We start from the raw sequence: 26,732 nt of genomic DNA on the forward strand, positions 1-26,732 counted from the left end.
TGATAGGATTGCATGGCTCTTGGATGGTCTGTATACATATGAAAATGACTCACAATAGAATTTAGTTACTGGAGGGAGTAGAACTGGTAATACTCACAGTGTCAAAGTTTCATTGCATAGTCCCTGAAAAGCATTCACAGGGATTGATGTCAGGTAAGGGTTGTCTGTGATTTCACTGCAAGAGAGAGGGATAAAAACACTTAATGAAAAAATGCTTCCTTCTGGAACAGGGGTCTGGCTGCACGTATGCACTTTAATAAATAACAGACACAATATAGCTTAATCTTCTTGTTGAGTTTTACTGACCCTTCTTAACCACTAGTGGCTCAGAGGTCTGGTGAGGTGGTGAGAGCTGTCCTAGATGACATGTACCTAGAGTCCAAGTGTGGGGTAAGCGAGAGAGCTTTAGGTGGGGGCAGAGGTCCCTGACTTAATCCTCATCTCGAGGGAGGCAGATGGATCTCAGAGGCTTCTCTTGAATCTGCAACCCTTTTTCCATAACCACTAGAGTTTTCTACATGCATGGACCTTTAAGAAGGTCGGAATAAAAGGATTAATGGATTTCATTTAATGAGTATTTCTAAAATGCCTTTCACTTGCCAACTTTGCCAGGCTCCTGAAGAACCTTTCTACACCATTCTAGTTCCTGGAAGACTGCTTATATTTTGAACTGAGCTCTTTTGCAGCAAAGAAGTATGATCAATTTTTTTTTTTCTAGCAAAACTCCAAGAGTTTGAAGCTTATAACTCTACCTTTTGCTGACTCTTTAAAGCAAACTCAACTTGTAATTCTCTCTGCTGTATGTCCTTTCATTCCTATAAAATTAGGTAAGACAACTGACTCCTGTCACAAGTTTAGAAAAAGAGCACATGGCTGCCAATCAGAGGTCACAGCAGTAATTTGAGTACCACTCCTGACTGTTCCTTGAGACACTGTTCAGACAAAATCACTTGAGGTTTCTATTCCTCGGTTTCCTCATTCATAAATGGAAGAGGAATAACTTTGTTTTATACCTTATAAGGTGGCCGAGAGGAGCAAATGTCATGTATGGGAAAGTGTTTAAAGACCTATCACAACTATATGAAAAATAGGGTATCATAGTTATCATCAGACGCTCCTTCTATTCAACCATTCCCATCGGCAAAGTAGTATTGCATAATTTCTTCCATTTAAAACAAAACACGCAAACAAAATCTTTTCTCCTGACTATCCTCCAATTACTGAGATATTTTCTGCTCCCTTTTAATAGTAAAACTTCTCAAAAGAGTTAATTATGGTGACTCTTTCTAATTCTCTCTACCCAAATCTCTCTTGAGCCCACTCCGACCAGATTCCCCACTCCCAGCACCCCACTGGAACTGCTCTTAGCAGAGTCACCAACAACCCACGCTGCTGAAGCCGATGGTTATTTCTCAGTCCTTGCCTTACTTCATGCCACAGCTGATCACTGCTTCTCCTTGAAACAATGGCTTTACTTGGCTTCAACCAACCCCCACGACTGTATTCTAGTTCTTGTCAGTGACAAACAAAATACTGTCAAACATGACATGTGTGCATACTTACAGTATAAAGAATATGTCAATGGAATAAACTTTGGTCAGGTCAGGGAACATTTTAAGTCCAGTGTTGAAAATGCCACTAAATTAATGAAAAAAAGAAAAAGAAAAGGATAGAATTTAGGTAAGAAAATCAACACATAGGAAGAAGAATAAGGTAATAGTTGAAAGCATGGGTTCTGAAGTCAGCCTGGAATCAAAATCCCAACTCCTTCACCAAATATCTGAGTGACTGCGGGCAAGTTTTGATGGTTAGATGAGATGATGTTTCCTCAAGGCGCAATAATTAAATCCAGTCCGCCGCTGTCAATGCATCTGCTTGGCTTAGAATACTCTGGAGATTGTTTTAACCAAGTGGGATTACTAAAAATATAAATTCAGTTTTCGTGTGTGTGTGTGTGTGTGTGTGTATATGGGTGAGAGAGAGAGAGATTTTCCTGTTTATTTGGAGAACATTTTGTGTGTGTTAGTGAAGGGCTAAGAAAAGGATGGGACAGGAAGATATGATGATGTTAAGCCAGCCTCTTCTTTCAAGCTCTACATTATATTGTGCTGCTATTTTGCCAAGAACAGCTTTCCTACAGCAGTGACCTGAGAGTACCATTATAGCAGTACCATTTAAAAAAATATGTCCAGAGGGGCTGAGCATGGTGGCTCACGCCTGTAATCCTGGCACTTTGGAAGGACTGAGACTAGGGGATCACCTGAGGTCAGGAGTTCAAGACCAGCCTGGCCAACATAGTAAAACCCCGTCTCTACTAAAAATACAAAAATCAGCCGGGTTTGGTAGTACAAACCTGTAATCCTAGCTACTCGGGAGGCTGAGGCAAAAGAATTGCTTGAACTCGGGAGGTAAAGATTGTGGTGAGCCAAGATTGTGCTATTGCACTCCAGCCTGGGCAACAAAAGCAAAAGTCTGCCTCACAAAAGAAAAAAAAATGTCCAGAGGGCCGGTACAGTGGCTCATACCTGTAATTCCAACACTTTGGGAGGCCAAGGTGGGTGGATCACTTGAGGCCAGGAATTCAAGACTAGCCTGGCCAACATGGCAAAACCCTGTCCCTACTAAAAATACAAAAATTAGCTGTGTGTGTTGGCATGTGCCTGCAATCCCACCTACTTGGGAGGCTGAGGCATGAGAATCACTTGAACCTGGGAGGCAGAGGCTGCAGTGAGCTGAGGTCATGTCACTGCACTCCAGCTTGGGCGACAGAGCGAGACTGTCTTAAAAAAAAAAAAGTCCAGAAGAGGAAGGAAACCAATCAAAGACAATGTATTTACTTTCTGAAGTTTATATCATTTAGGGAAAAGTGTTAAGATTAAAAGACATACATAAAACACTATGAGCACAAGAATTCTCAGGCTCCTGATGCCTCCCAGATTTAGTTGGCTTAACATTCATTGCTGCTACTAGAATGTAGTTAGAATTTTTTTTGAGAATTTGGCACAACATAGAGTGAGACCTAGACATTACCCAGTAAAGCTTTAGAGAAAGTCTTCTGGTAGAGAAACTGTATACACCTTCTGAGGCAAATTCAGACTTGACTCCTTCTAGAGAAGAAGGTGTAGGATTTGAAGAGGCAACAGGAGCGCAAGGTCTCAAAACGAGCAAATGGGAGGGACATTTCAGATAACAAAGGAGAGAGGTGAGATTCTATAAGGTATATTTGAAATACAGTAAACAAACTAGTTCAATTGCAATAGAGGCTCATGACGAATAGTAGGAGGCAAAAATGTCCAAGAGTCAAGTATTTAGATCAAGACATTTCTATTCTTCAAAAACCTCAAACAAATCCCCTAAAACCATCCTATGGGTCTTCTTTCTGATGTCTTCTCCAATTACCTGAACCCCCAAACACTGTCTATGTCTCGCCTTTGTCACTGTCCTTTATTCTTCTGCAGGAGAGGCACAATTCAATTTCATACACATCTCCACAACTAGATTTTAAGCTTCTTGCAGGCAAGGACAAGGTCTTAGAAACCTGTGTGTACCCCACAGAGCATATACTGGGGGAATCATCACATCAAAGGTTTATTATGTTATTTGAAACTCAGAGTCCATAAGAAGAGTGGTTGTCTTGTTCTGTAAGTGTTCATGGCTTTCCAGATATCCTTTCGTCTTCATATCCCATCAGTGTCTTTTCTTCTCCTGGCACCTCTCACACCCACCTCTTCCATATGCAACTAATGGCAGTGCGCGGTGGCTCACGCCTGTGGTCTCAGCACTTTGGGAGACTGAGGCAGGTGGGTCACCTGAGGTCAGGAGTTCAAGGCCAGCCTGGCCAACATGGTGAAACCCTGTCTGTACTAAAAATACAAAAATTAGTTGGACATGGTGGTGCATGCCTGTAATCCTAGCTTCTCAGGAGGCTGGGGCAGGACAATCACTTGAACCCGGGAGGCAGAGGTTGCAGTGAGCCAAGATTGCACCACTGCACTTCAGCCTGGGCAACAGAGCAAGACTCCATCTCCAAAATATATATCTATATATATCTATATGCAACTATTTTTAGTTCCCCAAAGAAGCTGTGTGGTTCCCTGCCTTTGCATCTTTATCATTCTATTCCACCAGCTATATTTCTTTTCTGTCTCTCCCCATTCTTGTTCAGCATACCCTCTATTCATCCTTAAAGGCTTATCTCAGAAAATATCTGTGATTACATAAGTTTGTTTTAAAGGTCTGGATGAAGATGAACTGAAATGTTAATAGTCCTTATTTTGGGGTATTGGGATTAAGTTTTTAAAAAAGTTTCTTCTACATACTGTTTTTGTTTTCTAATTTTTTTAATGCATGCAAGCAGAAAAAAGGACTCTTCTACCTGGGGTCCAGAGGGCATGAGGTCATGCAGACGCGTGCATTGAACACATTTTTACTGAGCACCTACTCTGTACTAGGCAGTAAAGATTCAACAGAGAAAAAAAGTATTGTGGTCCCTGGATTCGTGGAGCTTATGGTCGGCTCATAAGATGTTACCAAAGCCAGCAGCGAGTGCTGGACAGTTGAGTGCCGGAGTAGGAGGTTGAAACTGTTATCCCTTCTTTTTTCCCTCCACCCCCCGCCAAAAGTGCATTTTACCCTTTGTGGGTTTTTTTTTTCCTGTGTAACAGTCACTCTTATATTGGTGTGATACCCATTTCAAACAAAATTGACCAACCAGCTCTCAGAATTTTGTTTTGTTTTGTTCTGACATACTACATTTAAGGACCACATATACATGATAACATCTCCTCCCTCCTGTCTCTTGGAGTGGGTTTCTGGTCCCAGAACTATGTGCTGACTTTTGAACAGGTTTTAAAAAACATGAATGATTTTACCAGATACCTTGCCCTGACCCAGGATATACACTGTGAAAGTGAACCTGGACCACATCATCCTAGGGAGATTCCTGGAAGACAACAGCATTAAAATCTGACCCCCTCCCCACCAAAAAAAAAAGTAGGATGGGAGAGGATTTAATACTTACAGGAACTTTAGGAGGGGGAGCTCTTTGAGGGCATCAGGGTCTATGTAAGCTAAGCTCCTGGCGTTCCGAATTTCTCTGTGTAAGTTACAAGGAACACAGACATTATAATACAGCTGTATCTGTTCTTATCAAAGACAAAACAACATAAATCAGGTTTAACAAATGTTCATGAGAAAAATATACCTTTATATGGTACCACAGGGACTGTAGTTGCCAGGAGTCCTATCAACAACAAACTAATCCTGTCTCCTCACGGGGACCCAATGGCTGGTCAGTTCTCTTGCGTTGTTGGCTTGGTTTTTGTCCATTTGAATGTATGAGCTACATTTCTCTTAATTGTAGTATCAGAGGTTTTTTTTTTTCTTTTAGATTTAGGGAAAAAAGAAAAAACCCCTCTAATGATTTGGTGAGGAGTTGAAGACAAATATCTTTATTATTTGTAAGTATTTTGGCCAAGACAATGAGTGTTGGAGTGGGAAGTTGAGGGAATTTTATGATGAACGACAGCATAGCAAGATGGGCAGTGAGGTTCTGTCATTGCTACACTAGATATACAGAAGTAGTAAGTCTTCACAGTTCACTTGGGTGTATTTTGTCGTGTCAGCAATTTAAGACTCTTCTGCATGTATGGTGTGATATCATGTGTCAGTAACTTACATTCTTAGGTTTATATAAATGCTGATCAAGAATGCACAGTTAGAGAAATAAGTGATTGTTAGATATGAACTCTCACTGGCTAAATTAAACATATTCAACATAGGTAAATTGAGTAAAAGGGTTTAAAGGCATTCCCTGTGCTTACATGAAAAGTATATAAGAACCCAGTAAACCTTAATATTTCTCCTTAGGAATGACACCTAAAGGAACCAGCATCCAGTCACTGGTGATGACAATCAGAAAGCTCAGAATGTGACCTCTGTAACTGTTTAAAGGTTTTATTGGAAAATAATTTACATTCCATAAATTTCAAACATTGTATATGGGCATACAGTTCGATGATTTTTAGTAACGTAACTGTGAAACCATCACCACAGGTTAGAACATTTCTATCAATGATAAAAGTAACCATGGGCTCATTTGCCATCAGTCTCCACTAGCTCCTTTACGCCTACAAACCATTGATCGGTTTTCTATCTTTATAAATTTGCCTTATCTGGACATTTTACATAAACGGAATCATATAACGGGCAGTCTTTTGTGTCTGCCTTCTTTCATTTAGAATAATGTCTGTGAGGTTCATCCATGTTGTAATGTGAATTAGGAGTTCACTCCATTTTATTTCTGAATAGCCAGATGGACTTGAGATAGAATCTTGGCTCTGCCACTTCTAATTACATGAACTTGGACAAGTTTCTTGGCCTCTTTGAGCCATAGTTGCTTTGTCTGCAAAATAGGAACAATTAACAGCATCTCTTTCATGGGACTCTTGTGAGGACTGAATGATATTCACGAGGGATTTTATGTGTGGCCTTCACTTAGCGAGGGCTCTATAAATACTGTTTTTATTATTGTTATAAGTGCAGCGAAAGCTAGAACAGACATCAGGGACTTGAGGTTGGCGATATTGCGACATTCTTGCAAAATTAGAAAAAATCTTCTGGATTAGGTATTTCAATTAAGGACACTGAATATGAAATAGACCTTGGAAAAAAAAGGATGGTGAGAACAGAAATCAGCTACCTCTGTCCTGCCTACACACACAGCTTACTGTCTATAATAATATACCCTTAGGGGTCCATTGTCTTCATTAACATAACTACTATTCCAGGAGACTCTTGCCCAGGCAAATTGCTTTCTTGTTCATTACAGAGAGTTTTTGAAACAAAGAACCATCAATGCTTCAACAGAAAGCATCAACAGTTTATTCCCCAAGATCTTAGAACTCCTCACTTCAAAATCATCACTATGCTAATCTTAAACTATTATGTCATGATTTTTACCCAACCAAGAACCTGCATGGAAAGACCCTCTTTATACAGTCTTTCATTTTTTGGCCCGGCTTTAAAATGCAAAGCCCATGTCCTTGGAATTCCCTCTGTCCTGGGCAAAGTGTGACAGCCGGCCACCCTACTCCAAAATCTCATAATTTTCCCACCTTGCCCCTCCAGAGACTAGCAGTCTCTGTTGAGGTGGTCCTCTCTTTCCAGGGTGAGCAATAAACTCCTTGCTGGAGCTTTCCATTGGGCGGGGAAGGTTTGAACTTGTGTCAGAGACAAACAAATGTAAACTAGGTTCAGGAGTTTGGAAACTGAGTGGGGTTTGCAGTCTGGAAAATTGCTTCACAGAAGACTATTGTTGAACAAGTAATCTTGAGTGAGTGGTCCGAGAGAACGTCACAATGAAAGAAAATGCAGCCCACCTGGGTCAGCTGTAAAGGTAGCGAATAAAAGGAAAACGAAATGCAGCTGCTAGTAACAGTTGATTAAATGAAGCTGGCAACTTACACGGAGGCTGGAAGAAGAGAAGGAAACACGGAAGAGGAGATGGCTTTCTGGAAGGAAAGGTAAGAGCTAGAAAGGAGAAAGATGAATGAGAGCTCCCACAAGAAAACACCAGGGAAAAGAAGCTGCTTTCTGAGGTAAGGTAGCAGCTCACCACTTGCTCACAATGGTCTGTGACCATTTAGCTAAACTACTGACGTTTGAAAAGTCTCTCCGGAAGTAGAGGTGGAGGGGTGGAGTGGTCGTAGACTGCCAGCAGTTTAGCTAAATGGGGAGAGAACAGCCAGGCATCTGGTGGCTCATGCTTGTGAGCACTCTGGGAGGCTGAGGCGGGTGGATCACTTGAGGTTTGGAGTTCAACATGGTGAAACGCCATCTCTACTAAAAATGCAAAAATTAGCCGGGTGTGGTGGTATTTGTCTATAATGCCAGCTATTCGGTAGGCTGAGACCCGAAAATCACTTGAACACGGGAGGCGGAGGTTGCAGTGAGCTGAGATTGTGTCACTGCACTCCAGTTTGGGTGATAGAGCAAGACTCTGTCTCAATCAATCAATCAATAGACAGAGGTAACACAAGAAGCAAATGCAGCTAGTAAAATCTTTTCAAAGATAGGAAGAAAGGAAGGGCAGCAAAAGTGAGTACAAAAGAACATCTAATCAGAGAAGGGTGAAAGAGGCATCCAAATTTGAATGTCTTCAAGCATGCCTATGAAGGTGAATTTGAGCCACACTGTTTTGAGTTAAGCAATCATTTATGAACGTGCAGGAGGCTAACTATTCTGCCAGAAAGCTGGAGACATTGGAAGAAAGAAAAGCCGTATGTCATTCAGCACACTAGGAATGGAGATGCCCTTCAGAGCTGAAGATGGCTGTGCCTCCAGCAGCCTGGGGCTCTGAGTGACTGCCTGGATGTGGCTGCTCTCTGCTCCCACTCATCCATCCAGTACTGTCCCATGAGGAAGAAGTAAGCCTCACTCACTTAGGGCTGTTACATGACTGTATTTTTGTCTGTTTCTTATAGTAATTCACCTATCCAAACTAATAAGCATAAATACAATTCTGAAAATATGGAGTGCTCAGTTCACAGTGGGCACGTCTAGTAGATAGGTTTAAAAAAAAGAATGTGCAGTTTTCACTATTTTATCTCAATCAAAAAAAGGAATAAAGAGAATGCAAAAAATCTCAAACTTTAAAAACAAAAAAAGTAAAGCTTATATATTCCATAGAAAAATAACCTTAAAATATGTACTGGATAGGCTGCTTAAGTATGCTCTTGTATGGAGCTAGGCTGTTTTATGGAGCTAGGCTCTTTTGTTTTGTTGGGGAAATATGCAAGGTTCTTAAAGCATATTGAGTAGAAAAATTCAGCTTTGGTAGTTGGTCTGGCTCTGTATCCGCACCTAAATCTCATCTTGAATTGTAATCCAAATTGTAATCCCCACATGTTGGGGGAGGGACCTCATAGAAGTTGATTACATCATAGGGTGGTTCCTTCATGCTGTTCTTGTGATAGTGAGTTCTCATGAGTCTGATGGTTTTATAAGGAGTTCTTCCCCACTTTGCTCTACATGTCTTTCCTGCCGCCATGTGAGAAATGACGTATTTGCTTTCCCTTCCACCATGATTGTAAGTTTCTTGAAGCCTCCCCAGCCATGCAGAACTGTGAGTCAATTAAGCCCCTTTCCTTTATAAATTACCCAGTCTCAGGTATTTCTTCCTAGCAGCATGAATACAAACTAATTCAGAAGATTAAAGGGTAAAAAGAAAGTGTGCTTTTTTTCACCTGGGGAGGATGTAAATTCCCTCCTAGTGAGGTAATGACATAACTGACTCATGTGATGCAGGTAAGGACCATCTTGATTTTGCAGACAAAACTATGGAGACCTGTTTTGAAACGGCAAGTGACTAATCTCCTCCTATACACTTAGAGGCAACACTGGGCCTTTAGGACTTATAACTTCAAGGACAGCCCTTATTTTTTTAAGTGATGTTTCAAGGAGGTCATCCACCAGAACTAAAAATATGTGTAAATATTCATTGTCTAATTCTCCTTCATTAGATTTCAAATAAAATAAACATTTAGATGAAAAGTGTAACATTGATGTCCAATGTGCAGTTTTCACAAATCAGTAGATCAATAATTCAGCATACATTAGATTCACTTAATCACATGCCTATATTCTGGATTTTTTTTTTCTTCCTCTGGGAAACATTTATTAATTCTCAATAAAAGCCTAGCACAGGGCAATTGGCTTGCCGGTTACAACCAGCATTGTGGCAGGCACTCAGTACCTGTGTCCATACCTCAAACAGTATGAGAAATCAGGAGGGTGAGAGAGGGGAGTTTTCAGGCGAGGGAATGAAGAACAGAAGAAGGGGAAAAGAAGACTTAAAGTCTTCTGTTAAGGGACTTCCCAACCACTGATTTCCTTCCATTTTCCTAGTGTCCCCCATCCTACCACAGTTATTCAACAGGCATTGGGTGGTGGCATTTAACTGTGCTCTTCACCCCTGGAGATAATTTCCCCACACCCTAAACTGCCCCAGTTCATGAGTGAGAAGCAGGCCAAGCCAGGAAACAAATTGGAGGGCAATCAAAACACCCACTTTGCATTTCATCTGCAAAATTAGAAGGGGTAAAATTAGATTACAAGGGAGATGAGAAAGCTTCAGACAAATATAAACCAAGAAGACTGAGTTAGACTCAGATGTCAGAAGAGAAGCTGCCACAGCCAATTTATTGTTACCTAAAACAATAAATTGAACAAGAATATTAGCCAAAAACCTAGCTCGCCACCAGTCCCCAGCTTCTTTTTAGCTCTTGTTCTGATTTGATTTTCAATTCTTTCTCGTTTGCTTTTAAGTGCCTGTAGTTCAAAAAAATGGAAGGCAGTCACCTTGATTTTGACTAGGTTTGCTCACTCAAGTGAGTAGAGTGGAAGAGATTAATTAAAATTAAGTGAATAATTACTGGACATCTATTAGGTGCACTTTACTGCATACTCTGGGTGGTACAACGAAATAATTACTATTTATTTTAAAAACAAGATGTGTAAATATTTCCCAAGCCATCATTTTGTTACTATAAATTCTTTAAGAGCTATATAATCCCCAGGTGAAAACTGAGACTAATAAATAGGTAAATTAATTTTAAAGTAACATTTTAGGATAGGGTTCTGTCATATAATACATTACTGATGTATCTTAACATCAAGTATTAATTTCAAGTTTAATGTATATTGAGTTTTTAAAAAGTTTATTTCATCTGATTATAGAGGTAATATATATTCATTGTAAAAACTTTGAAACATTCACACAAAAAAGTAAAAACTGAGACTAATAAATAGTCTCAGTTTTAAGGTAACATTTTAGGATAGGGTTCTATCACATAATACATTACTGATGTAACTTAACATCAAGTATTAATTTCAAGTTTAATGCATATTGATTTTTTAAAAAGTTTATTTTGTCTGACTATAGAGGTAATATACATTCATTGTAAAAACTTTGAAACACATTCACACAAAAATGAAGTGAACTTTCGGAGGGTGGTGTGCCAAGGGAGGGTGTGGAGGTTCTGAGCCCCTCCCCTGCACCTCACCCTATGCAAATCTTCATCTTTAGTTTTTGTAATATCCTTTATAATAAGATGGCAAATGTAAAAAAAAAAAAAAAAACCTCCCTTCATTTGATAATACAGAGAAAAACTTTTTTCTAAACATATATATATGCACATGCATTTATATTTTAAATAACATAATGACAAAAGCTTTTCTTTCTTTCTTTCTTTCTTTTTTTTTTTTTTTTGGAGACAGAGTCTCAAAATGCTCACTGCAACCTCTGCCTCCTGGGTTCAAGCAATTCTCCTGCCGCAGCAATTCTCCTGAGTAGCTGGTATTAACAGGTGCCCGCCACCAAGCCCAGCTAATTTTTTGTATTTTTAGTAGAGACAGGATTTCACCATGTTGGCCAGGCTGGTCTCTATCTCCTGACCTCAGGTGATCCACCGACCTTGGCCTCCCAAAGTGCTGGGATTATAGGGGTGAGCCACTGTGCCTGGCCAAAAGCTTTTCTTATGTGATTACATTCTCTAGAACAACAGATTTTTTCTTTACAAGACAGGGTCATGCTATGCTGTCCAGGCTAGAGCGCAGTGGCTATTCACAGGCAGAGTCATAGTGCACTAAAGCCTCAAATCTCTGGCCTCAACCAGTCCTCCCACCTCAGTCTCCCAAGTAGCTGGGACTAAAGTCTCATGCCACCGCACCTGGCTACTATTTCATACTTGACCATTCTCTTAGCTAAGCATTTAAATCCTTTCCAAATTCTATTACAAATAATTAACTCTGAAACCAATGGCTTTTTACATTATTTTTTTTTCACTACTCTATTTTCTTAGGGAAAACTTATAGAAGTGGAATTACTAGGTCAAATGTTAAAAATGTCAAAGCTCTCAGTATACATTAGATGCTTGCTTCTAAAGCCCTGATTGTTAGACTAGCACTTACTTTTCATATTAATCTATAATATGAAAGCTCACAGAATAAATTATTTCCCACATTATCAAGGATTTTCAATGAGAGAAGTCTTAATTATTCTTTGATAATTATTAATCCATATGTAACTGGAGGAAAAAAATAATCTATAACCAAAAGGTGATATTCATGATTTGATGTATCTTTTAATTTATTAAGAAATTTAAAAATAAGAGATATTCAGGAGAGCTTATAAGTATTCAGATTTTTGAAGCAGATTGAAGAAAATTTAAATTTGTCAGCAGGTTTTCCACTAAAAATAGAACATTATAGAAGTGATTCTCTAAATTGCCTGGCAGATGCATGCAGCTACTTTCATAATTGTTTAAAAATAGGGGCTAAAGCTGGTGATTGGGAAACCTCTGATGAATCCAGTGGATTCAACTTAGTGAATCAGCAGAATAAAATTTTATACTATAAGGCATAAGTCACACATTTTACCTATCCCAGTTGTAAAATTTCTAACTTATTTTTTATTTAATAAACTCACATAAAAGTTAAAACATTTTTCTGAGGGCAGCATTTCTTTTTCTTTTCTCTTCCCTCTTCCTTTCTTCTTTTGAGATAGGGGTCTCATTCTGTTACCCAGGCTGGAATGTAGTGGTATGACCATGGCTCGCTGCAGCCTTGACCTCGTAGTCTCAAGTGATCCTTCTGTCTCAACTTTCTGAGCAGCTGGGACTATAGGCAAGTGCCACTGTGGCCAGCTAAATTTTAAAGTATTTTTCATAAAAATGAGGTCTCATTCTGTTGCCCAGGCTGGTCTCAAACTCCTGGGCTCAAGCTGTCCTCCCACCTCAGTCTCCAAAATGCTGGGATTATAGGTGTGGGTCACCACTCCTGGCCAGCATTTTTTAAAATTGTTGTAGATATTTTAATTAAAGAGATTTTATGGCATTGCAGTGGTTTTGGAGGCAGTCACTTTGCATTCAAATTCTCACTCTGAAATGTCTTAGTTAAGAAAACCTTGGCAAGAGCTCCTCAATGTCAATCTTCATTTGACATAGAAGAAACTAAGGCTTGGTAAAACTAGTGAGACAGTGTATGTGAAGTACTTTTAGTGAAGTGCTGGCCCACAAAAGGCATTCAGAACTTTGTAAATGTTACTACTAGGAGCAACAACAGCAGCAATCTGTATGTTACTGACTTTCTGTTAGAGAAAGTATAATAGAAAATGGAAGTGTGCAGGGTTTCGTCATTTTGCAGACATAAATCTTTATGACATGCATACTTTTTGGTCCAAACAGTATCTTTGTTGAAGTTTAAAACCCAGGGGAAATTATTTGTATCCACTTAGGATCCTGAATAACTCATGGAGATCCTGCCATTCTCATATTTTTTTTCTTACAGATCCTCAATGCCTTTAGCCATTGTTAACCGATACATAATTGCTACTTCCTCTGACTACCTACTGTTGCATAACAAATTACCCTAAATTAAGTTATTAAAATAACAATCATTTTATTATAGCTAGCAATTTTGTGGATCAGGATTTCAGGCAGTGCTAAGCTGGGTGATTCTTCTGCTCTATGTAGCATCCACCAGGATCACTGGGCATTATTCAGCTGGTGTCTGGAACAATTGGAGGTGTCCAAAAGAGTGTGCTTCTATGCCTGGCTTTTTGATGGGAATTACTAGAAGGTTAGGCTCAGCTGGGCTCTTAGCCATCTCCCACATGGTCTCTCCATCAGTGCAGTTGGACGTCTTACATGATTGCTCAGGGCTCCAACAATATAAAATGAAAGCTGCCAGTTCTCTTAAAGAGTGGGACTGGAACTGGCACTGTATCACTTCTAACACACTCTATTGAAATATTAGACAAAAATGTTCAAATTTAAACAAAACCAGCAACCCATAAATCCATGAAGTTCAGCAAACCTTAAGCAGATTAAATATTAAAAAAACCTCACCTAGGCATATTATGATTAAACAGTTGAAAAGTAAAGATATAGAAAAAGTTTTAAGTAACCAGTGAGGAAAAAACACATTACCTACAGGAGAATAATAACATGGATATAATTACTCATCAGAAAAGAAGCAGGCCAGAAGACATTGAAGGATATCTTCAAAGGGCTGAAACAAAAATGGCTTTGCTAGAATTCTATACCCAGCAAAAGTGTTTTTCAAATATTAAGGTAAAACATGTTTTCAGTAAATGAAACCTCAGAAAATTTGCAGCCTGTAGAACCACACTGAAATACTACAAGTTTTTTGAGCTAAAGGGAAATAATTAGACCTCCAGAAGGGCATGAACCCTGGAAATATTAAATATGTTAAGTGCACATAAATGACAATTTTTTTCTTTACTCAAATTATGTAAAAGTCAGTTGAATCTTTAAACTAAAAATAATGTATTATGCGGTTTATAACATAAATCGGAATAAAATATATGACAGCAATAGCATGACAGATGGAAGAAGGTAAATGGAATTTTAATTTCAAAAGTTTCTTACATGATATATAAAGTAATATAATATTCTTTCTAAGTAGACTGTGATAAGTGAAGGATGCATATTGTAATTTCTTGAGTAATCACAAAAATTTGAAAAGGACTAAAAAGCCAGTAGAGAAGATGGAATAGAATACTAATAAACAAAAGCAAAAGCAAAAACAACTAGACTAATCCAAAAGAAGACAAAGGAGAAATAAAGGAACAAAGAACAGAGAAGACAAAGCAAATAGGAAAATGATAGACTGAAACCCAACAATATCAATAATCACAATAAATGTAATGATTAAACACTCCAGTTTAAAAGGCTGAGATTTTCAGGCTGGATATTAAAATCAAGATCAAATTTTGTGATGTTTACATGAAATGAATTTTAAATATAAAGACGTAGTTATTGAATCTCAGTTGTTTTGGCTGTAAAATGATAGTAACTACTTTAGAGAATTGTGAGGATTAAATGAATACATCTGTGTTGAGCAATTAGTGTAGTCCTTGGGATATGGTAAATGCTCAATTAAGGTTGGCTAAACATATATGTGTGTGTATGTGTGTGTACGCACATATACTAAATGTTTGTCAGCCAGATTTTTCATTAATTCCGACTAGCCTACTCTTCCAATTCATTATTTTTAAAATGAATGTTCCAAATACATTGTTACACTTTTTGGTTTGTTTTAGTTTGATTTCTTCACAGCTTGTTGTAGGTGAATGGCACACAAAACACACTGCCTTATCAAGACTTCTTATTATCACACATCTGCATTGTTATAATAAATTTCAGTAAGTTCTAAACCAAAAAACTTTCAAGGATAGATTCAAATGGGGACCCAACTTAGATGCAGGAGTGGGCTGAAGGGTATGTGTCTCTGTGTAGGTAATAATTAGGCTGAAAAAATAATCAGTAGAGTTAACTAGGCAAAGCGAGAGAAAAATAACTTTCTAGGCAGAGGCAAAAGCATGTGAATGCCCTGAGGTGAGAAAGATCTTGGACTGTTCAAAAAACTAATGATCATGGGTGTGCAGGTGGAGCATATGAGAATGCAGAGCTGGGTAGGAACCAGCTAAGCCTGTGGGCCTGGATGTTTATGTTAAGATATTTGGATTTTATTCAAGAAAAATTATTCTGGCTGCTGTAAAGATACTGAATTAGAGGAGATCAATTGGAAATACCAGTTAAGATATAAAATTATTCTAGTTCAAGCAAGAGATGATGGTGGTTTAAATAAGAGTGGTGGCAGTAGAGAGGAAGCAGGTACATTTTATGTGTATTAGGGTAGTAGAATCAACAGGACACAGTGAAGGATTAGAAGTGGGTGATGAGGAAAGAAGGTATAGTAGTACCTCTCAGGTACCTGGGATTTGCATCAGGATGAAGGAAGTTGCCATTTATTGGCTCAACACACACAGAAGTAGAAGATTTCTGAACAATCAAGATTTCAGTTTTGGATATAAAATGTGAGATATGTATAATGTGGGAAGAGAGGTCAAGTAGACCAATAGGTATATACCAACACTAAGAAGGAGGGCCTGAACTAGATATGTATATTTGGGAATTGTTAGATAAGATCACATATCAGGAGAAGATAGAGTGAAGAGAAGAGGACACAGGATTGAGCCATGTGAAAGCCCAATAATTGTAAGTGGGAAAGGAGAAGCAGTCAGCAAAAGATGGTAGGAAAGACTGACCAGCACGGCAGGAGTCCAGCCAGGACTATCACAGAGGCCAAGGGAAGAGGGTATGAATAAGAATAGAATGATTCACTATTTTGAATCTTGCATAAACCTTTTAAGATGCAATGGTCAAAGGTTTAACAGTGTCAAACATACTGTATTTATTGAATGAATAGTTTTTGTTTTTGGAATGCCAGTTCTAGGTTACAGACCTAATTTCAGTACTGTTAAGAGGAAAATATTAGATAAATTTAACGGTTTAATTGAACAAAGACTAATTCATGAATTGGTCATCCGCCTAACCAGAATAGGTTCAGAGAGACTCTGGTGCTGCTGTGTGATACAGAATTTCTAGGGGGTAGGAGGGAAGGAAAGCGATACAGAATACAGAGTGAGGTATAGAAGCAGCTGGATTGGTTATAGCTCAGCTTTTGCCTTATTTGAACACTGTGTGAACAGTTGGTTGCCTGTGATTGGCTGAAACTCGGTGATTGGTAGAAGAGTCAGTTATGGTCTGTGGTCTGTTCACATATTCAGTTAGGTTATAGTCCACTGCGTACAGAGAGGCCTTCAGACCAAATTTACAAGGAGGCAGCTTTAGACTAAACAGTGCTTATGTTCTAACACTCTAATTCATATCACAGAACAAAATCTAAATGTGAATTGGGAAGCCATCTCAGAGGATGTATATAGAGTTTTGTAAGATTGGACAAACACTGGCAGGGATAATTAGAAGTGGCAATGGTAAACTAACTGCTCAGCTTTCTATTTACCAAATCACAGGACCAAAAAGTCAGAGTTTCAAAGGGCAGCTTAGAAAGAAAACACACTTATGAAATGGAATAACATTATGTTATTTTACTGCTGATGTAGTCCTCATTGAAGCTTTTCAATAAATGCTGGCAAGACGCATTGGCATTTGAAACTTGTATTCATATGTTTAGTATCTACATATCTATCCTTGCAGCAAATCCAACACGATGAAGAGCTCTTTCCTAAATAAATTAAAGGGCTTTAACTCTATATTCAGGAAAGTTTGATTGATGGTACTAGTGTGGTGTATAAATTAAACAAATCATTCCATATTGATATTCAGTTTCATGGCTTATATCCACAAAACCATTCTCAGTTCCACATGCAAAGGTGTGTGATCTTTCCGCTCTATTTTTCTCATGCAAGTTATAATGCTTTGTATAGTTACTACTTAATAAATGATTACAAAATAAATGTATTAAACATTTGGGTGGCATGGATGCAAAAATCTTCACTAAATTATTTTCTGCTGACCATAACCATTTGCAGACAATAATGTCAGATACATATTAGAAAAATTTGAAGAATATAAGGTAAATTTTTAAGGTATTAGACTCCCAGTATCTCAAGTATATAAGCAAATAGTCCTTAATGATTTATTTTCAAACTCATTCTCTTTTTAATTACTGTATTTAATAATTTCCTTTGATCTTGGAATTTAATACTTTTCTCAGAGTAGAGAACTGAATATTTACTTTAAAAAACTTATAAATAACAATGGGAATCTTTGTGAGAAAAAGATCATAATAAAAACAAAATGACTGTTTTTGAGATCAATAGGGTTTATGTAGAACTTCACTTCAAATTAGTTGCTTTTATTTTTGGTGAGGGGGCAAAGAAACCAAAGGGTTTGATAAATGAATATCACGTTCGGAGTCAGAAGATTTGGTTTTCAATTTTGCAGACTGCTGTTGTCTTTACTATACTGGATCCTCAGCCTTCCTGAGCCTCAGCACTATTTTACTTTCTTTGGTTTTAACGTACTGCTCTACTATCAACTTCATATGAAGGATACATAAATGATTTATTTTTAGTCTTCTTTTCTAATATACAGCTAGTGCTCGACTTACAACCACGATTGGTTCTGACAGACCGGTTGTAACACGATTTGGTCGTAAGTTGAGTAGGCTATATGCACGCGGAGTTGGTAGTGCTGCCGGAAGCTGGTCCACACTGTCGTACGCCCAACTGGGCAACGTTTGTGCTGCCAGATGCGGAGCAGTCCTGGCTAGCGATTGTGGTCGTAAAGTCGAATGGTCGTAAGTTGCATAGGTCTTAAGTCGATCAATACCTGTATGTTGTCTTAAGGCTATATATTTTCTTCTGAGCATGACTTTAACTGCATCCCACAGGTTTTGATATGTCGTATTTTTATTATCATTTAGTTAAAATTATTTTCTAATGTCTATTGTGATTTCTTTCTTAATCCTATGGTTAATTAGAAGTCGGAGTTATTTAGAAGTTAGGTTACTTACTAGTTAGAGAACATTCTGATTTTAATTTTTTTTGTAATCTATTGAGACATGCTTTTATGGCCCCACATATGGCCAATTTTAGTAAATGTTCCATGTGTTCTTGAAAAGAATATATATTCTGCAATTGTTGGATACGACACTTTTTATAAGTCAATATGATCGTTTGTAAGTTATTTTCAAATCTTTTTATTAAGTTTTATCAGTATATTTACTATTTTGGTATGATTGTTATATCAATTATTGACAAAACTATATTAAAATAAGCTCTCACTATGATTGGAAATTATTGTTTGTCTTTTTAGTTTTACCAGTTTCTGCTTTATATGGTTTGAAGCTATGCTCTTATAGACATTAAATTTAGAATGTCTATATCTTACATAGTAATTGCTTTAATCATTATGAAGTGCCACTTAGAGTAAGGCTTTATGGTTTATGTATGTGTATATTTATATTAGTTTTCTCTGAGTTACTATTTGCATTTTATATATTCGTATCCTTTCACTTTCAAGCATTCTGTATAATGTTTAAAATGTCTGCTGTAAGCAGCATACAGTGAGTATTAAAAATTAACCAATCAATCTTTATATTATACTTGAGTAGTCCTTTTACATTTAATGCAGTTAATGTAAATGCTGATAATTTGGAGTTAAATCTACTATTTATTCCACAAACTATTTATTCCAATTTCTTGCTCTTTTTGTATTAATTAATTAAGTTTTTAATTCCATTTCCCATTATTAGCCTGTTAGTTATCCAGTGTTCTACAAGCATTTTAGTAGCTGCCAGTTGAGTTAAAACATTTATGATTTATAAAAGTTTAATTTCAGTTAGTACTTTTATCACTTCTTAGATAATTCAAAGACCTTTAGTGCACTTTATTTATAATGTCCTACTACTTAAAAAAAAAAAACTATTGCATATTTTAATTCTATGCATACAAGCAGTTCTACTTTGCGTGGCTCCAGAACACATGAAGTTCAGTTATATGATTTAATTAAATGTAAGGAATAACTGTCCTCAACATCCTTCAAGTTTCAGTTACTATAGTATATTAACTATTAATCATTGAATAAAGTACAAACATTGTTGCCAGCCCTTCAGTCCACAAATCACTATGTAAATAACAGGTGCACATCGTAAGAGGTGACTAACTGCATTGCTTCTTTCAAAGTCTTTGATGGTGCTTACTGGGCATCTTTTGCTCAGTTCATTTGCAAACAATAAAGCATGTAGTTGCGTTCCATATGTTTTTCCCAGTAATCAACTCATATGACATCTCCTAAAAATGGCTAAAGAGTGAATTGACCAATAAAGATGAAAAAGCAAAGAAATGAAAAGTCATGTTACCAAAAGGGAAATTCAAACAAAATATAAATGGAGTTATAGAAGAAATAACTTGTATGGGAATGTTGATACCACCACCATCTGAGATTACTTATTTATTTTAGAGACAGGGTCTTGCTCTGTCACCTAAGCTGGAGTGCAGTGGTATGATGATAGCTCACTGCAGACTTGAATACCTGGGCTCAATTAATCCTCTTACTTCAGCCTCCCATGTGGCTGGGAGGTGTGCACTACCATGCCCAGCTTTTTTTTTTTTTTTTTTTTTTTTTTGGTAGAGACAGGATCTCACTGTGTTGTCCAGGCTGGCTGAGAAACTCTAGATATTTAATTAAAGGAACTTGATGATGGGAGAAAAGTGGTTGCAAAGGTTGAAGATGTCTCAAAAGAAATAATGATGGTAAAAAAAATTTACATTAAAGAAACACTTGAAAATATTTAATAATATTTGTAAGCAAAGGATAAAATAGTGGAAGATAATCTAGACTTAAAAAGAAGTATGACAATTTGCCATAATATTGAAAAGATATTCTCTTGTAACTTATATAATAAAGATAAAAGGGCAAGCGCTGTCTAAGCTACTCTTGATAAGTTTTTACAAAGAAATAAAGCATGCTACTTCTAAGTGTTTATAATGTTTTAAATTACAGTATGTGAAATATTAGTTTTATTACTTTTCCTTTCCATTTATAACTAATAAATTTTAATGTTTTTATAAAAGCTTTTAGAAGTCACAACACAATTTTTCTTATTGATTGTTAAGATTGCTTGATACAGTTTGTCTGTACAATTTTATGATTCCACACTATTATGCGGAGCAAATAGTAGTATTTTAAATCCCATAAGACATTATTTCATTTTATGCAGTCAAGGCTCATTTATATTTACTCATATATTTACCTTTTCTGTTGCTTTTCATTTCTTTCTGCACAGAAATGTGTCATTATGTGGCATCACTTTCCTTTTGTCTTAATAATTCCCATTAGTAGTTCCTTTAATATGAGCCTAATGGTAATAAAATCTCTCAATTTTTGTTTGCTTGAAGTATCTATCATTTTCTCATTTTAAATAATCTTTTGACTGGGTTGGCAGATATTTGCTATTTTGCTGTTCATAAATATCTTTCTATTGTTTTATAAGTTCCATGGTTTCTATTGAAAAGTCAGCTATCAGTCTTGTTACATCCTTGATAGTATTATTTATTATTTTCTTGTAATTTTCTTTTTGTCTTTGGTTTTCATCAATTTTACTATGATGTGCCTTGATGTGGCTTTCTTTGTATTTATCCTTTTGGAGTTTGCAGTACTTCTAACATAGGTGATTTGGTGTCTTTTAAGAGTTTTGGAAAGTTTCTTTCAAATATTGCTTCTTTCATTCTTTCTCTCTTTTCTTGGGATCTAATCATAGATATGCCAGACTTTTTATTGTGCTATGTATTTCTTATTTTCTCTTTCTCTCCATGCTTTAGACTGGTTATAGTCTTCTGATCTATCTTCCAGATTATGAATTCTCCTTTGAGCTATGTCTAATCTCCTGTTAAACTCATTTATTTAGATTTTTATTTGTTATTGACTTTTTAGATCCTAGAGTTTACAGCTGATCCTTTGTATAATTTTCAGTTTTATTCTGAAACTCTCTCGTCTTTTAAATTTTTGAACATGTTGGTTATTTTAAAGTCTGTGTCTGATAACTCCAATATTTGAACTTCTTGTGGATCATTTTCTGTTGTCTATTTTCTTCTCTTGATTTTTTTTCCCCTGCAAACTTTTGAGTTATTTTTTATTGATTCAAAGCTAGGCTTTAGTCTTTGCAAGGGCTGATCTGTTCACAGTTTTCCTATACTCCTAGGATAAAGCTCTTTTGAGATCTCAGCTAAAATCCTGGCGTGTTTACTAGGAACAATCTTTCTTAGTGAATCCTGAACTCAAAGTTTTATTTTCCTAGCCTTAATTGATGCCTAAACCTCCGGTCAGCCTCTTAGCCCATAAGCTGTTGCTTACAATTCAGGAAATACCTCAAGGGGAAAATAACCAAATGATGTTTTTGGGATTTGCTTATTGTCCATCAAGTTCTTGCTGTCTTCATAACACTCTAATACTTTCAAAAATTTTTTCAAAAATTCAGCTCAAGTTGTTCTCAGACTAATAGCTGATCTGATGAAAGGTAGCCTACTATATTTGGAAACAATATCTTGGGCCTCAGTATTTTTGAAAGCAGCATAATGTAGTGGATAGAGAAGAATTTTTAAATCATACATTTATGGTATGAAGATTCTGGCCCTGTCCCTTAGTAACTGTGTGACCAAGGAAAACATATGTAGCCTCTCTACATTTATGTTTTTCTTGTATAATTAATGTAAATAATTGTATCTACTTCATCAGGTTGTTTTAAAGGTTAAATAATAAATAATGTTCATACAATATTTAATGTAATGTTTAGAATATACAAAATATTTATAGATAAACATTTTTGTTTCTTCAAGAAAATAGAGTTAATGTTTAGTAATGCATAGCTGCTTAAAATAATGCAGTGTGGCTATTTATGTAACACTTTTTGTAGATTGCACTCTCCTAGAGAAATATAAAAATTATTCTGAGGCTTACTGACTGGTTTTCATGTGCTAGATATTATATCATTCAATATTTATGATAAACAAATTTGGAGCTCTTATTACACTTATTTTGTTAATGAGGCTAGGAAAGATTACATAACTTGTCCAATGATAATGAGTAGGCAGAAATGCCAGTGTTCAAATCCAACTCTGACCAATTCCAGAACTAGGGAGTTAAATTCCCTACTCTTCTAATCTCACTAAGCAACTCTTTTCTTTCTGAATTATGGAAAATATGTCAGCTTTGTAGAATCTTGCACAGACCATAGAATCAAGTAGGAACTCAGTAAATACTTGCTGTCTCACTGACATTCACATCAATAAAATATGCTGACACAGTAGTAATAGAACAGATAGCAGTTCAAGAACAGACCTTTTAATGTTGTCTTTAATTTCCAACCATGGAATTGAGGTTGAATGAGGATGAATTAACATAAGCTAAGAATGAGAACAGGTTAATGATTTAATCATAAACAGAAGTTTTGACTTATAATCTAGAAACCAGCTCCCATTGCCATCTGGAGCCCCAAGATTATCAGTCAAGAGTGGTTGTGGCTTAGGTCTATGCTGCACTTTTCCTTGTACTTACATGTGAGTCACTTTACTCAAATTGTAGAAGGAGTGTGATTCCAGCTGCTGCAGAGTTGCGTCTATAGATAAGTAGCTGAATGTCAGAAAAACATAAGACAAAGTAGAAAGTTAGTAGGGTTGTAAACTTCAAACATACTATTTTTGACATAACTTATTGTCATGGGTTTTCCAGATCATGAAACTTGTACAACCCTCATGGATTCTGCCAAATTATGTTAAAATTACTTACTACTTTTTATTTCAGATCCTGTGATACCTGAATTCTTTCTGTATATCAACTCTTATTTATCTTAATTTCATATATATACTTAATCTCATATATATTAAGTATATATATATATATGGATATAAATATATATAAGGAAATATATATATATACACACACACACATATATAGGGATATATATATATATATATATACACACATATGGTGTCACCCTGTGAAACATTCCACTAGAGAATTGCAATTTTCTCTTCTTCTTTGAAACTATGTGTCTAATTCCATGTTATTAGGCATTCCATTAAAAATGCTTCTTATTCACTCTAGTGTTCTTTTCCGATGGTTGCATTTTTTGCTATTTTGACAAACTTTAAATTCTTCCATTTTAAAGGAACTCGTCTATTTCCTCTAAAATATGCAGATATGGCTGGGTGCGGTGGCTCACACTTATAATCCTAGCACTTTGGGAAGCTGAGGCGGGTGGATCACAAGGTCAAGAGATCAAGACCATCCTGGCCAACATGGTGAAACCCCGTCTCTACTAAAAATACAAAAATTAGCTCAGTGTGGTGGCACGCACCTGTAGTACCAGCTATTTGGGAGGCTGAGGCAGGAGAATCAGTTGAACCCAGGAGGCAGAGGTTGCAGTGAGCCAAGATCATGCCACTGCACTCCAACCTGGTGACAGAGCTAGACTCCATCTCAATAAATAAATCAATAAATAAAAATAAAATACACAGATGTCCAAGACCTTGTCTAGGATTATTAAATCAGAGTGAAGGATGAGTCAAGTACTTTTATTTTTCAAAACTTCTTAGCTGATTCTAATGTGTAGGCAATGTTGAGAACCACTGACCTATAGTTTGAATTGAATCTGCCATACATATGTGTATATATATATAAACTCCTTTCACTAATTATCACAGTGCAGATTTCCAGTTCTTTGGGTGATATTTATGTTGTCTCACTGATGTAAGTTCTCTGAAATGAAGAACTGTATCTGTTTTTGGCCATTGAAACTCGAGTGCCTTTCAGAGTGCTTGACATGTAGTAGACTCTTATTAAACGACTGAATGAATGGAAGAGTTTTGCAAAATAGCAAAAAAACACAAGCATCAGAAAAGAACACTAGAGCGAATAAGAAGCATTTGTAATAGAATGTTTAATAACATGGAATTAGACATGTAGTTTCAAAGAAGATGAAGAGAAAGCCACAATTCTCTAGTGGAACATTCCACAGGGTGACTATATATTCTCTTAAGACTTCTCTTCTTGATTTTAAATGAAGCTGAAAATTCAAGCTCTGTCTTAAACTTTGTAAGCAAAAAAAGTAATTCAAATAAAAGCTTCAAGTACTGAAAAAGGAAAACAGAGACGTTCCTAAATATAATTTATCAAGAACATATAAGGAATATTTCAAATAGTTTTCTCAAATTCCATCTTGTAATGAGAATGACTAATGCAGCCAAATTCAATGACCACTTTCTGTTGAGAGGTATTTCTGTGACATTTGGGAAAATGAACAATTGACAGATGGTTTCCAGCCATAGCAATAGCAGAAATTCTCAACCCTGGTCATGCAATTAAACTACCTGAAGGGCTTTTAAAATACACAGACGTCTAAGACCTGGTTTAGTATAATTGAATCAGAGTTTATGAGGGATGAGTCAAGTACTTTTGTTTTTCAAAAGCTTCTTAGCTGATTCTAATGTGGAGGCAATGTTGAGAACCACTGGCCCATAGTTTGAATTGAATCTGCCAGTAGAATATCGTCATCGATGCAGTGTTTACAAGAGGAGCTCTGATTGTTACATTCTGGGTTTTTATCTTGGTTATTGTGAGTATTCTAATGGCCCTGTACTTTCTATTTTCAATTACCTATTCTTTATACAATTATCCTTTGATTTGCCCAGTCTCTTAACCCTTTGGATAACTAAACATTATATAAATTGTTTTGATACAAATATATTTCTAACATAAAACAATGGAACAGATAGAAAAGAATTAATTTATTGTATAGAGACTGTGGGGATTTATCACAGATGAAACTGAACCAGCTATCAGAGCAAGATTTATTTTTGAAGCCTGCCAACTTGTTTCCCTAAGCATCTTTTCCATTGCTCCAAATCTTCTACTGAATTTCTGAGTTAAGAAGTATGAGTCTTTCTCAAAGTTCCAGAAGGATCATCACTCAACCCATATCAAATGGAAGTTCCAGTTTCTCCAACATAATGACACCTCTTTTAAGGGCTGCGTAGCTTGGATGTGAAGATAACTGATAGAAATTGTCTATTCAGTGAGATAAAAATTGTGATTCCCTGTTGACTTATCCCATTTTTATAACTAGGAAAAATCAGATCCTAGTTCTTTTTTGCATGTAAATATCATCATCATTACAGGCACCATATGACTTATTTCAAACTGGGATATTTTTGTGAGTTAAGGTAAGGCTCTATTAACAATTATGCCAGAATACCAAGTGGGAATTTGAACCATCCCAGACAAACCTAGCATCATCTTATTTATCTCTTTCTTTTTCCCAAGATATATCAAATCTTTAATTATTATTCAGGTATGCGTATGTGCTTTTATTCCACAAATATGTATTGAGCATTCATTGTATGAAAGACATCATTCTGGACAAGGACAAAACAGACCTGTTCCCCAGCTTCAAGAAGCTCACAGTACTCAGAGATATAGATTAACACACAAGGTAAATGGGATTAACACAAGGTGTTACTACAAAATGTCTCCTATATCTCAGTCAACCTCACAGAGGTTCAGTTTTATTCCTAAGAGAGCAATGAGCGTCATGATGGGGTCAGTTACTGGGTAATGTGAAAACTCACATAAGACCTCCAGGATAATTCTGTTGTGGGACTGTCCTATGAAAACTGTAGAATGTTTAGCAGCAACCTTCACTTTCACCCACTAGGTGCCAGTAGCAACCCCCTCTCCAGTGATGACAACCAAAAATGCTAAATGCTTCTAGGGGTAGAATTGCCTGTGGTTGAGAACTACTGAAATGACACAAACACTCAAAAAATGGCCACGGAATGAGTACATTTAGCCAAAAGCTGTACAGGTTGCTCCTGGGTATGTTATTTCGCATGCCTGAATTATCTGAATTGTGTGTCAAAATCAATGAAATGAAATAAAGACCTGCTTCATTTCATTCACTTTTTGTGAACCCAGTATGGAAAAGTCCCTTTTCTCCTCACTCCGAGTGGATAGCAATTCAATTTTTAAGATTTAGAATTATATTTAATTATCTTTTAACGTGAAAGAGGTCTGAAACCATTGGCTACATTTATAACAAAATGTAAGTATTTGTATTAGTAGTGAAAGATGATTCGAAAATTGGTGACTAGGACAGATGGATGTTTGTCTATCTGTATGTATGTTTATCTTGTAAACGATGAGAGGTTTATAGGAGAGATTTACAGCTAAGGTTTTGCCACATCCCAAGATATATTAAAATACATCAAGAATTATGAACTTCTCAAAACCAAATGAATTTAAATTTGATTTAGGTTTTAAAAAATCATTTAGGCATTAGGGAGT

General features: G+C 36.6%; 1 protein-coding gene across 2 annotated transcripts in view; it reads right to left on the reverse strand.

Annotated features, from left to right (window-relative positions):
* TSHR (thyroid stimulating hormone receptor) overlaps positions 1-26,732 on the reverse strand; it is a 151,482-nt gene that overhangs the window by 36,566 nt on the left and 88,184 nt on the right. For both annotated transcript variants that reach the window (XM_032287722.1, XM_032287720.1), the window contains exons 3-6: positions 22,947-23,021; positions 5,021-5,095; positions 1,564-1,638; positions 98-175 (exon numbers count right to left, since the gene is read on the reverse strand). In XM_032287722.1, coding sequence (XP_032143613.1) covers positions 98-175; positions 1,564-1,638; positions 5,021-5,095; positions 22,947-23,021 — 303 coding nt within the window. The remainder of the gene's footprint in view (positions 1-97; positions 176-1,563; positions 1,639-5,020; positions 5,096-22,946; positions 23,022-26,732) is intronic.

The sequence above is a fragment of the Sapajus apella genome, unplaced genomic scaffold, assembly GCF_009761245.1.
Source record: "Sapajus apella isolate SASKATOON/1434 unplaced genomic scaffold, GSC_monkey_1.0 scaffold20, whole genome shotgun sequence".
NCBI classification, from domain to species: Eukaryota; Metazoa; Chordata; class Mammalia; order Primates; family Cebidae; genus Sapajus; species Sapajus apella.